The sequence below is a fragment of the Schistocerca americana genome, chromosome X (assembly GCF_021461395.2).
Source record: "Schistocerca americana isolate TAMUIC-IGC-003095 chromosome X, iqSchAmer2.1, whole genome shotgun sequence".
In the NCBI taxonomy this organism is placed as follows: Eukaryota; Metazoa; Arthropoda; class Insecta; order Orthoptera; family Acrididae; genus Schistocerca; species Schistocerca americana.
In genome coordinates, this window is record NC_060130.1 from 229131389 (window position 1) to 229145949 (window position 14561).

Consider the following 14561-nt stretch of genomic DNA (forward strand, 5'->3'; position numbering starts at 1 on the left):
TGATTACAATTTTTCATTTATCTCTTACTTGCTGTTATTTTATATTACTTGCTCATCAGAAGATATTGTAATTTGTTTTTCACAGCTGCTCAAGCACAGCACAATGGAAGGGTTGTAGGAGAACAGTAACACTGGTTTGACTGAGAACTGCGATGAGTGTGGGGAGGCAAGTAGAGCACAAGCAACAAATTATGCTGTGTTGTCAACTGGGGGAATCTATACCCTGTACTTTGGCTTTTTATGAGCATCTACCATGTTCAAACTGCAGTTTGGTTGAATCCATTTGTAGTAGGAATTTGGTTGATTTTAAAATTGGACAAACACTCAATAGATACTCACCAGTAGCATTCATGTCTGCAGGAAATGGTAAAATTCTAGATAAGGGCCAGTGACATACTTGCATGTTTCATGCTACAATGTTGTCGACATGCACTGTGATGTGTAACAGGAATGAAAGGGGGTGTGTCAGCTGCTGGATCTATGCAACTAGTGAAAGAGAGGCGGGCAGGCAATATGTTTGGAAGCAAGAGACATTGTAACACTTCACATCAGTATAATAATGAAATGTGATATGTATCCTAGGGAAAAAGAAATTCATCTGAGATCTCAGATCCTAATGTAACTATAACCTCAGGAATCACAACATATTCAGAAGAAACAGCCAGATATTTGTGACAATGAAGATAGAAACCTCACAGCTGTGCTATTAGAATGGTGGTGCAGTGGTGGTGGTGGTGGTGGTGGTTATGATGATGAAAAGCAGTGAAACCGCGGATGACAGGAGTAGTAAGCAGGAAAGATAGAAAAGAAATAGTCCACACATTAATGTAAATCACTGGTTTTTCTATTTATTATTTTTCCTTGTTACATCAAATTATAGACAATCAATAAATGGCATAAATTTATAATAGGTATAATTTTAATTTTTAAGGCAGATACTTTACATCAATAAAACAGTTTGTGGTTTTGATTACTCATAATATGCTAAAATATGTCCTTAAAACAAAAGGGGCTGTCTTGTATTTGGGGTTATCTTATATTTGGGTAAATGCAGTAAATGTGTAGTTGTTAGATAGCAACTTTTTTCATTCATTGTTATTAAACTGTATACCATTTTATGATGCTGCTTTCACACTTGTTGGATATAAGAGTATGCTATTCTGTGGAGTCTGGAAACTGGATTAATGTCTGTACATGTTCTTATGGATATTCATTCAGTGTGTTCACATTTTCTGGCTGTCACTGAATCAGGTATTCTTTGTTGGCTTGTGTGCCTGTGCACTGCTTATTAGGGTTGTGCATAAACTTGTATCATTTTCTCATACATTTAATAAACACAACAGATACACATGACAGAGACATTAGTCATCAACAATGCATTCTTCTTCACTATGTGCAACAGTCTCCCAATGCTGGGGTAACCTTTTGATTCCCCAACTGTAGAAATCATGTGTATTTGAGGTGAACTACTCATCAAGCCATGTTCAGAGTGCATTTTCACCTGGAAAGGAAATTCCTGGAAGGTTGTTCAACAGAGAGCAGAAAAAATGAAAAATCTGAGGGTGCAAGACCATATGAATAAAGTGGTTGCGGAATGACTTCCCAGCCCAGCTTCTCTCTAGTATTTTTTTTTTCAGTCTAGCAGAATGTGGGTGGATGTTGTTGTGGAGTAGCATCACTTCATGCAGTCCCTCAGGTCAATGTTCTTGGACTGCATCTGCAAGACATCTCAGTTGTTGACAGTAAATGTCAGCAGTGATGGTTATACCTCTGGGAAGCAGTTCATAGTACAGCACACCATCGCCATTCCATGAGAAACATAACATTATGTTTTGTGTATGCATGCAAGTCTTTGTACCCGGTGTTGCTGCTTTGTTTCTGCTCAACCATTCCTATGTTAGCACAAAGACACCATTTCTCGTCACCAGTAACAATACAGGATAGTGGTGGTCAGTGTTGTTCACTAGCCAATTGATGATGAGCAAGCAGGGACGCACATATGGCCACCCACTGATGTTTGTGATTTTGACTTAGACCATGCTGTAGCTATACACCAAATATTTGAACCTTCATCATTGCATGAAAATGTTGCATGATGGTGGAATGACCATAGTTCATAACATTTGACAATGTACAGGGGCATGGATCATTGTGGATTAACGTGTTTAAATGATTTTCATCAAACCCTGGAGATCTTCCTGATTGTGGAGAGTCACTAATGTCAAAACGAGAGAACCATTTTCTTGTCATGCTCTGTCCATCGGCATTATCCCTATATACAGCAGAAATGTTTCTGGCCACCTCTACTGTTTTCACCCATCTGTTGAACTCAAACAGAAGAATATATCAGAAATACTCCAATTTTTGGACTTGGCACTCCATTTTTTAGCATCCATAGCTCCACTCACTATATACAAATGACAAAATGGCAATATGTAAACTCATGTAGCAGCAGTGAATTAAAAATAAAAAAAACAGCAATTGATAAATAAACCCAGAGGAACTGGAATACCAACATGCAAAGCAAAAACACTATGAACTTGTGCACCAGCCTAATATTACTAGACTTCCATCTTGTCAAATACAGAAGTTATAGGGAGAACTGTTCCTGTTTTTGCAAAGCAGTGAAGCACAAGAACTTACTTTTCAACTTACCTTTATAAAGTTTCAAAAAAATCCATGTCATAGTTTTACAATACTTTTTTACACATTTTGTGCTTCTTTGTGTTTCAGATTGATGCTCTAATTGAAGATTTAGGACTAGATCAAGTGAGATACACCAAAGTGGCTAGTCTGACAATGTCTGAAAAGTGTCGACTGAGTGTGGCATCTCAGCTGTTATTGGATACTGATATAGTTGTGCTCGACCAACCCACGAGAGGAATGGATATTTTTGACACATTTTTCCTGATTGAATTCTTGAGACAGTGGGCTGGAAATGGTGGAGCAGGAGGTAATCTGTATTGATCTTTTACTGTAGAATCATATGCTCTATTGCTTAATGAGAATGTTACATGTGAGCTGTGAGTTTTTAACAGTCAGGTATTGCACAGTATATATGTAGACCAATCCAGAAAAACATATTCTCAACATCCTTTGTTAAATTTGCTTTGGCTTACCAAAACTATACCAGGGAAATGCTAGGATAGTTCTCTCACCTTTTTCTACCTTAAAATGTTCTGACTCAAATACACTAACTGATAAAATTGCACTATACCTTACTAAACAACAAACGAGTTAGAGAAACTGGATGCCAATAAACTACTAGCTGCTTCTTTTCGTCTGACAAGTAGAATTGTACCAAGTTTTCTCATAGACAATTGAGAGTTTCTCAATGGAGATCTGCACCCTGTTACTATATGTTCTTCAGTTGCCATTTACAGCCAGATTAATCTTAGCGTCTTTCAATTTTTTGTTTGTGTTTAGTCTTTGCATATAGGGCAATACCTTTATTACACTGACTCTTCATAAAGTGTATTCTAATTTATAAGCAGTATGTAAAATAAGGGAAAGGCAACTACTCACCTCTAGCAGGTCGATGCTTGGAACACAATAACATATACCAGAAACAGCATTCGCACTAGCTTTTGAGCACTAGCTCTTTTTTTCCAGCCATAGTACACACACGCACACACACACACACACACACACACACACACACACACACACACACAAACCACACAAACTCACACTCTCATGGCCACAGCAAGGCTAATTATTGATATTCAATGACTGAAAGCAGTCACTTGAGCTGAAGGTGGAGGGGAGTGGTAGGGAAGGACACCAGGAGGAGGTAACAGGAAAGAGGCATGGGCACACAAGAAGTCAAAAAAGATACAGGGGGTACAACAAAAAGAGATATAAGAAAAGGAAGATGGGGAGAACTGAGGGGAAAAAATGGGAAGGAGAAATAGGAGAGAAAGCTGAAGGTAAAGAAGGAGAAAGGGAGGGGAGACAGAAAAGTGAGGGGTTGATAAAGGGGGGGGGGGGGAGGAGAAGGGAGAGAGAGAGAGAGAGAGAGAGAGAGAGAGAGAGAGAGAGAGAGAGAATTCCTGCATCCCCCCCCCCCCCCCCGCCCCCTCAGTTCTCCCCATCTCCCTCTTCCTACATTTCTTTTTGTTGTACTCTCTGCACTTTTTCATCATCTGTTCAAAGATGAAGCCATCCATTAAGAGACCTGCCTCTTTCCCACTACCATTTCCTTGTGTCCTTCCCTATCCCTTCCCACCTCCATCAGGTCAGGCAACTGCTTTCAGTAATCAATTATCAATAATTAGTTTTGCTGTGGCCATGGGAACATGCATTTTGGTATTTGTGTGGCTGTATGTTTGTGAATGTCTGTACTGCTTCTGGAAAAAGAGCTAGTGCTTGAAAGCTAGTGTGAATGCTGTTTTCTGTTATGTGTTACTGCGTTCCACGCATCGAAAGGTGAGTGGTTGCCTTTCCTTTATTTTACATATTGCTCCATCGAGAAATTCAAATTTATAAACACCCAGTTTTGACATGAACACTCATACAACTTCCCTCTGGCTGAGTTGCAAACTGTGGAAGAAGCATGGAAGAGTTTTAATAGCACTCTGTTAAAAGCAGCAAAGGATGTATGTGAAAGAACTGGTAGTAAAGGGGGACGCATTGATGGAATTCTGAAGTTAAAGAAGCAGTTTTGAAGAAGAATAAAGCATTTGGGGTATGGTTTCATCAAAGGACATCAGAAGCAAGGGAAGAATATCAAGTGAGAAAGAGGAATGTACAAATAGTGATTGTAGAGGAATAGAGAAAGTGGATAGAAAAATGGAACATGAACAGGATAACAAAGGAAATAAGAACATTCTGTACAGAATGATCAGAAATAGGAGAAGAGGAATGGCAGAGAAAGGAAAAATGGCTCATAGAAATGGAAATGAGGTGGAGGAACTGTACCTTATAGAGCCATGGAGGACCTATTTTGATGATTTGCTGAATCCGGATAGAGTATTTGAAGAAGATAGAAATATGGAAGAGATAGAGAGTGATTGGAAATTTTTAAAAAAATCTGGTGTGGAAAGAAGTCCAGGAGGCACTGAAGAGCATGACAGGAGGAACAACAGTGAGATTGGATGAACAATGTGTGGAAATTATCATCAGAGCAGTGGAAGATGCAGATATACACTGGCTGTATAAAATTATGAAAGCTTTACAAAATGAAATGATGAGTCCATAACACTGGATGAATAGAATAATTGTACCTGTATTCAAGAAGAGAAGCCAAAGAGGTGTAAAATAACTAGTGGCATTATTCTTATGTGCTACTGAGGAAAAATTTAGGAGAGAAGTCTGGAGAGACAAATCCAGAAAACAATGAAAAAGCACCAAAGAGAACAACACTACAGTTTCAGGCTAAGTAGGTCCACAATAGATGTCATATTTGTATTGAGGCAGCTGTAAGAACATTGATATTATTGTGGGGGAGATCTGCTAATGGTCTTAGTGAAATCATACACTGCTGTTCCCAAAAGTAAATTTTTGGAGGTACCAAGAAGAAAGGGACAGAGAAGCAGACTGCGCTGAGGTTCAAAGGACTGTGCCTGTGAAGTATAAGGTGTTTGAGAGTGAAAGATAGTTAGCAGGCTGACACAGATAAATGATATGACAGAAGGAAAATCACTGCTTCTGTTACTTTTCTTACTTGTGATGATATGATACAGGTGGTGGGAGATATAGGAGACAGGATGACAGCGATGCTGTTTTCTGGTGATTTGATGGTATGGGGAAACAGTGAGGAGGAAATACTGTAGCAGTTAGGTCTATGGTAGGAGGGTGTACAAGAGCTTGGCCTAAAATTTAATTCAGAGGAGTGTGATCTAGTGGACACTACAAGAAAAAAGGATGGACCTGTAGTAAACATGACAGCTGAAGATAGTGTTAAGTTTCAAGTATGTTGGGAGTGTAATACAGAAAAATAGAAGAATGACAAAGAGATTAGTCAAGATGCAAGGCAAACTTATATCTTTTTGAGAGGATTAATATGCAACAAAGAGGTCGCCCAGAAAAGGAAGAAGGTTATATACCAAATGTATTATATACCTGTTCTGTTGTACACCTTTAAACCTGTGTCATGAAGGAAGCGAGAGAAAATAAGGTTCAAGCAAATGAAATGAAGTTTTTGGGAAGTCAGGTACATGTAACAAAAATGGAAAATGATATGATAAATGACTGACCAATACAAAAGAAGCGGTCTCGGAAACTGACATACCGCTGGGAGAGTTGTGTGCTGACCACATGCCCCTCCATATCCGCATCCAGTGATGGCTATGGGCTGAGGATGAAACAGCAGCCGGGTGGTACCGTTGGGCCTTCATGGCCTGTTTGGGAGGAGTTTAGTTTTAATACAAGAGGAGACCAAGGAATAAAGAGTAAAATGGTATAGGCATGTGCAGATAATGTATTAATAGACGATACCTAGGAAGATGCATAAGTTGGAGATTGAGGGTAGGAGACAAAGAAGAAGGGCAGTGTACAAATGGCTAAAAGGAGTGGAAGAAAACCTTAGGAAGAGAGGAGAATTCTGGGCCACAGTAGTGACAGAGAGGTGGCAGAAGACCAGAGAAGATGGAGATGCTTGTTTTCCAAGCAGACCCTACCAGTGGTGGGAAACTACATGATGATGATGATGATGATTCTGCATTACATGTATTTCAGAACTAAACAAAGTATCAGAAGAAAATTTTCTGCAACATTATGCTCAAATAAAATGTTCTCAGTGTTCTTGTCCTGTTAGATTTGATTAAGCACTGAACCATTAAATAGAAGATCAAGTTAGGACTCAGTTTCAACCAAATTTGTTTGTGTGTGCTTTCTGAAAAGTGTGGTGTTTATTGTACAGGGTGACAACTATTGAACTATGTGAGAAAAAAGGTAAATTAGTTACTAACTACAGCATGCATACACTATTCGTATTTAGGTTATGAAGTGTTCGATATGCCTGCCATCATTGGCGATGATGTGGCGCAGACGAGCAGTGAAATTCTGCATGACTTGCTGAAGTGTCGGGACATCAATGCTGTCGCTGACCTCCTGAATGGCTGTTTTCAGTTCAGCAATGGTTTTTGGGTTATTGCTGTACACCTTGTCTTTAATATAGCCCACAAAAAGGAGTCATGTGTTTAGATCCGGAGAATATGGTGGCCAATTGAGGCCCATGCCAGGGGCCTCTGGGTACCCGAGAGTGGTCCCCACAGTACATCAAACACTCTCCTGCATCGATGAAGTCAAGCTCCATCTTGTATGAACCACATCTTGTCGAAATCAGGGTCACTTTGGATAATGGGGATGAAATCATCTTCCAAAACCTTCACGTACCATTTGGTAGTCATCATGCCATCAAGGGATATCACACTGATTATTCCATGACTGAAGATTGTATACCACATAGTCACCCGTTGAGAATAAAGAGGCTTCTTAATTGCAAAATGCGGATTCTGTGTCCCCCAAATGTGCCAATTGTGCTTATTGACAAACCCATCCAAATGAAAGTGGGCTTCATCACTAAACCATCCATACTAATACCCACCATGCCATGCAGCCAACCATGCAGTTTGAAAGTTCTAATGCAAACCATTCAGAAGTTATCATGATTTTATTTTATATACACTGAAGCACTAAGGAAACTGATGTTGTCATGCGTATTTAGATACAGAGATATGTAAACAGGCAGTGTACGGCACTGTGGTTAGCAATGTTTATATAAGTCAGCGAGTCTCTGACACAGTTGTTAGATTGGTTACTGATGCTACAATGGCAGGTTACCAAGATTTAAGTGAGTTTGAACGTGGTGCTATAGTTAGTGGATGAGTTATGGGACACAGCATCTCCGAGGTAGCGATGAAGTGGGAATTTTCACATACGACCATTTCATGAGTGTACCGTGAATATCAGGAATCTGGTAACACATCAAATCTCTCCCGTTGCTGCGGCCGGAAAAAGATCCTGCAACAACGGGACCATCAATGACTGAAGAGGATCATTCAATTTGACAGAGGTGCAACCCTTCTGCTAATTGCTGTAAATTTCAGTGCTGGGCAATCAACAAGTGTCAGCACGTGAACCATTCAACAAAACATCATCAGTATGGGCTTTCGGAGCCAAAGGCCCGCTCATGTACCCTTGATGACTGCACGATACAAAGCTTTACACCTCGTCTGGGACTGTCAATGCCAAAATTGGACTTTTGATGACTGGAAACATGTTGCCTGGTCAGACGAGTCTCATTTCAAATTGTATTGAGTGGATGGATGTGTACCGATATGGAGACAACGTCATAAATCGATGGATTTCAGGATCAGATACCACATGGTGCTCTATTAACTAACGTATGTAATGCACTGCTGAATTGTGCAGGATGATGTCAGCTTGTGGCCTGCAGATACATATCTGCATGCGATGGCTTGAGGTAGATGCTGTGTCCCAAAGTTCCATCTGCTTTCCTTCATACCAAAACATCAAGAAAAGGTAAAGTGCCAACTTTTTCCACTTGCATTGTGAAATTTATATTTAGAAGGAGTGAATTTAAATGCTGAAGAAACATAGGCAGAGTATCAAGTCCATGTGGTCACACCACACCCCAGAAAACAAGAGGGTACAGGAGACAGAGGGCTTCCCATGGCAACACCATCCACTTATTCAAAATATTGGTAATGGAATAAGAAGTATGTTGAAGCACGTGTTTGAATAATGCCACTATGTCTTTCTGAAACTTGTTGCTGATGAGCTCAAAGAGTCCTGCAAGGGCACCTTTATAAATAAAGACACATCATAGAAACTTGCTAAGAGATCTGACGATTGCAATTGAAGAGTTTTCAGGTGACCTGTGATATCTTCAGAGTTTTGAATATGATGTTCGCACTTGCCTATGAGAGGTCCCAATAGTGATGTCAGATATTTTGCAACAAAAGAAGTAGATGTTCCTATGTTACTTACAGTGGGACGGAGAGGCGCCCCACTCTTATGGATCTTGGGTATGCCATAGAGGAACTGCAGGCTAGTGACTTGCACTGGAATGAAGCTTGTCCTGATGAGTTGCAAAGTCCTTCTCTGGATTTTACCTGTCAGATCACTTTTTAATTTACTGTATGGAGGATCATTGAGCAGTTTGTATATCTTGCTATTATATTCTGTGCATGAGAGAAGCACAGTAGCATTTCCTTTGTCAGCAGGTAAGATGACAATGTCTTTATCTCTTCTCAATTCTCATAGAGCATTTCTTTCATCTGAGATGATGTTAAAGTTGGACTTCTTAGGTAAAGCTCAAGGCAAGATGCGGTATGTGTCATGCCATCTCTCTTTAGCAGCATCCTTAGGAAGTTTCAAATCAGCCTGCTCTATTCCACTAATCACATCTCAGATGGGAATGGTCCCCAGTGTAGGTGCAAAATTCAGACCCTTCTCTAGCACTGAAACTGCAACGTTGTCCAAAGTCTTCTCCGTGAGATTAAACATGGTACATCTTCTTAGCATGTCTTCTTGCATTCAGGCTTTGAGTCGATCGTATTTTGTCATTTGACTAACCTGGCTACCCAGTTCCAGCCTTCAGATGGAGTGATAGTAATTGTCCAGACACCCAGCACAATTCCTTACGCCTGTAGCGCACTCTTTCTCTCATAAGTGCCGCACTCGCCCATCATTTAATTCTAATGGTAGCCACAGAATTTATACAATGTTTAAATTTAGCAAAGGTAGGAATGGTTTGCTTATCACAGCATCTCAGTAAAAATGCAGGGCTGCTTAACAATCTACCTCACTTGAGACGTAACTTGTCAAACTCACGTATGTTCTTCGCCATCTCCGCACCATAAAGGTACCAGATGTGACTCTTCAAGCTTTCCCAGCAGAAATAAAAATTTAGTAAATAGTCTTCACTGGTTTGCCACCGGATGATGATGTGCAAATTCCACAATATTTCCTCCGATAAACTGTCCGACATCGTCAGATGATTCAACTTTGCTGGTGGCTAGGTATGAGTAATGGTATCCGCACGTCAATGCCCTATATATAAACACTTGTGAGAAGAATGCGCAGGCATTCAAATCAAGCATGCACAATGATTTGCAGATAAATAGTGCCATCAGGGTGTCAACATGCAGATACCATCAGCTGTACCTAGCCACCAGTGAGGTTGAACCACCTGAAGATGTCGGACAGTTGCTCCGAGGAAATATTGTGGAATTTGCACATCATCTGGCGGCAAACCCGTGAAGACTATTTACAACATATCTACTGGGAAAGTTCAAAGAGTCACAAATCAAAATGTAGTTCACATAGTATCAGAGCTCTGCCAATAACTATCAGAGTTCAAAAAATGCCACTAACAAAACTAATATACCAGTCAGTGCATTCTTCATATATTGGGGTTACAACTGCCTCAGACTGGGTCTGTGCTTTCATATATGCAGGAATCTGGTGTGGTCTCATTAGAGTGCACTCCTTATGGCTAACTCTATGTGAGTAGTGGTGACTCGGTGGTCGGCAGTAATGTTTCACCAGCTACTTGGCACTATGTTTAGCATCTCATAATGCGTGTCCTCACTGATGGTGGTGTTTTGAGTTTTGTCTTCACTAGCAACACTCCTTGAATGTCTTAAAAACTGTGGTGTGGTTCTTTCATGTCACAAAAATTTTCATAGATTTCAAGCTTTTCAAATGAGAAGAGGCTCCTCTACTCTTTTAACTGAGTTTCACACTTGTATCTTCACCCCCAATTACCTTCAGAATTTTATTCTTATAAACCTCAAAGGTTTGACCTTGAATCTATGTCTGCCGTCATGTGCAGCTAGAAAGTAAATCACTGGATGAAACGTGTGAGTGGTGGCCTTTCAATTCTGACTGTCTTTATAAATTCTTGTAACCACTGGTATAAAAAAGAAAAAGAATATTTGCATATTGATAGCACAATACAATAACCACACAGTGTTACCACGTGACATTGATAATACTTATTGCCTGAATGACTTATTGTCCTAGAATGTATGCACACCACCATTTTATTTTTAGTGCCTTTTGAATCTCAGTATGTTTAAGTTTTCCTCTCATTTGAAATATATGTACTCTGGTGCACTCACTCACTCGTTCATCCCAATGTCTACCTCATAATTGTAGTTCTACCTTTCCTACAAATTTTTCTTGGTTTTACATCTACTCATTGTTTTGCATATATTCATTGTTGATAGTCTCAAATTAGTCATGCAGGAAGTAGCTTACAAGACTCATTTACCCAATTCTTGCACATTACCCATCAGTCTGTGACCACTAACAGATGGAATTAAGGGAGGAGATAAAGAAGATTCAAATAAAAGTTTACATAATCAGCATGAGATTGTCACTGAGATGTTCATCTGATTCCAATGGCAGAGTGAGTTATAGTGGATCACAGAGCAGCTGGCTGCTAAAATACTAAGAAGAATTTCAAGAGGAGTCTAGCAACATGTTACTCCCCCCACTCCTGCAACACACACATGTATTTCACAAAATGACCATGACATTAAAGTTATGATATCTGAGCTTATACTGAGGTTCACAGCAAGTCATTCTTTGTGTGCAGAATTTATGAACAGGCAGAAGAATGGTACCACACTGTGTACCCTCTGCCACATACTGTAAGGTGGCTTGATGAGTAAAAATGTAGATGTAGAGCGCCAATCAGGACAGTCTTAGTTGTGTATTTTTCTGATATCCCTATTCCATAAGAAAATGCCTTTCAAATGTAGAGATATATTTGATGCTGAAAGGAAAAGTGTGGAATGACTTTCTTTAGCTGTTTTCATTATTTTTTGTTCATATTTCTTTCCAATAGATATTGAATATTGCAGATTTGTCATGTGTGTTGCTAAATTATGATACATCTGTTAGTTTCTATTGCTTTTAGAAACTAGCAGCCTAAATATTTATTGGTAATCTTAGTTATTTTTGTCAGAAGCACTGCATGTTTAGCTATATTTAATCAAATTGCACACTAATAAGCCTGAAACAGCCGTCATTTTGAATAACTGGAAGCCCAAAAAAGGTTCAATATTTACCTTCAAACTCTCACCCACTGTCAGCAGTGTTATAATAAAATGAACATCAGTTTTCATTTGTGCAAGAGTACTATCAGGTTCTTTCTTTAGTTTTGATGTAAATGTTTTGATTTTGTAATACTGTTGTTCATTCATTGCAGGTATCAGTGGTGGTCGTATTGTAATCTTAACATTACATCCTCCAACATATGAGATATTTACAATGCTTTCGAGAGTTGTGCTTATATCTGCTGGACAATTAATGTTCAGTGGACGAAGACGAGACATGCTTCCATATTTTGCTACAGTAGACTATCCGTGTCCAGCCTATAAAAATCCTTCTGACTATTATCGTAAGTATTATAGATAACACTCTGAGTTACTGCATTTAAGAGAATATTCAATATTTATGCATTCACATGCTTTGTGTCGTCATTTGAATAAGATCAACATAATTAACAACATTACAGTAGTTAGGTCTTCATCAGACAGAAAATATTTCTCATTAGAGTTCTAGAAAACAGGTGGAAATAATCCAGTAGTACTTAGTCTGTCAGATAAAATGAATGGCACAGCAATTTTTAATGTTACAGATGGATTTATAATCATTATAATCAGCCATTAGACATTTACTGCTGGACAAAGGTCACCTATAGAGTTCTCCATGCATTACAGTCTTCAGCTAATTCAATCTATGTTGCTTCTGCATATTTCCCAATGCCATCTATCCACATTCCATCTCAAGCTTTCCTCATTTCTAGGAATCTAGCAAAGTCCTTATTAGATCCATCTACCATTCCTTTACTTTTTTTACATGTTCTGCCCATTTCGGTATCATTTTCATTCCAGTCAAAATTTCACCTTTTCGTCCAATATGTTTCCTGGCCCATTTATTTGTTTTCATGTCTCTCCAAGTAAATTCCAACATGCATCTCTCTATTTCCCAATGAGCAGTTTTTAGTTTTGAATGTTTTATTTTTCTCACAGACAGTTGAAGTCTCTCAGCTGTAAGTCAAAACTGAAAATATACTCTGAAGACTTACCATTTTAGATGTTGATTTATAATTGATAGCCACTAACTAAGCATCCATTTTTTCTGAAGAGTACCTTACAGCTGTAGTTTGCATAATCACACATAGTGAGGTGGTACACTGAAAGTATGGCACATAACTCACACTTGTGCTTGTGGTCCAGCTATAATTACTTTTTGTTGAATTAGCAGTGGGGGATTAAATAGTAATCTTACCACACCAACAACAACAACAGCTTCTACCAAAGACATGTACTGAACTTTTCATTGAAGTAAGCAGTTACAAAAGAAGATTGTGTCATTTTTATGTGTCAAGCTACTTGATATGTAATGAAGCTCGATCCTCCTCTTCTTGTTTGTGAATTCGTCAATCATCAGATTCACAGCAGGCTGTTTGCAGTCTATTTGGCTTAATAAAACTCGACTGATCACAGACAGTTTTATGTCACATTTATCCCTAAATATGCATAACAACTAGCTGTGATCTTAATTGGGAAAATCAAAAAATGATCCGTAGCAGTATTTTCGTGATTGTAATGCAGGTTCAAAAGTTTCAAAAGTAACAGACTCAAAGTTAATGGGTCTGTCTTGTAACTGTCTCATCGCTGTGCCCAATAGTTCACTGTAGATAATTCTGAATTTTGTTTCCAAACCGAGTGTTGCATCATACCTTGGATGTTTTGTTACTGGTTCCTCTATGTTTTGGCCACAAATGACACTATCCCACATTTCTTCAAATGTGTCACATTTGGTTTTCAAAATTTCTTTAAATTCATTAATTTTTTTTTACAAACTAGCCAATATCATAAGCTATTGCTTCCAATATATCAAATTATGTATCAGTGAGGGGAAAGTTCTCACAAAAGTTGAAACTGAATCTTGTATTGTGATTTTAAACCCACGATCAGCAGCATAGCCATCTTGCTCCCATTTTTCATCTTCTTTAAAAGTGAAAACAGTTCACTGTGATATTTGTACACAGTTTTAACTGAAAGAGACATAGAACTTCACTGAGTGACAGGCACTTTAGACAACCATTTCTTTACGTCTTGATCTAAAGCCATAATTCTTTTGGTTAACCTGAAGAAAAGGTACCATGATCATTCACAAAGAGTAAATGCGTCCTTTGATCTTGATTTGGCTTGTTATAGCGTGAAATTCAGTCTTTGAGTGAAAGAGTGGACAAACATTGCAGTAGAGAACACTTTTTCATTCTAGACTGCAATCTACTGAATTACCAGTGAAAACTTCAGTCCCATTGTTACTCTGAGCAATTAGTTTTTCATTGCACCCATAATCTTGTATCACTTGTTCCAGAAATGACATAGTACCTCAGTTACCTGTCATAAGAGCTGTTCATGAATTTTACAAATCTTTCATAGACTTGACCGTCAGCTGTGATGTAGCAAAATGCTGAGGAGCCCTGCAAGAGATTTCAGTTAACGCTGTGTATGAGTGATTTCATAAGTAATAGAACCTGGTACGTTGTCTTGGAGGCAAGTGCT

At 38.9% G+C, this 14561-nt stretch overlaps 1 protein-coding gene across 1 annotated transcript in view; it reads left to right on the top strand.

Annotated features, from left to right (window-relative positions):
- Nucleotides 1-14561, top strand: part of LOC124556447 (ATP-binding cassette sub-family G member 8) — a 327261-nt gene that overhangs the window by 251900 nt on the left and 60800 nt on the right. The window contains exons 10-11 of the mRNA XM_047130396.1: nucleotides 2734-2953; nucleotides 12188-12379. Coding sequence (XP_046986352.1) covers nucleotides 2734-2953; nucleotides 12188-12379 — 412 coding nt within the window. The remainder of the gene's footprint in view (nucleotides 1-2733; nucleotides 2954-12187; nucleotides 12380-14561) is intronic.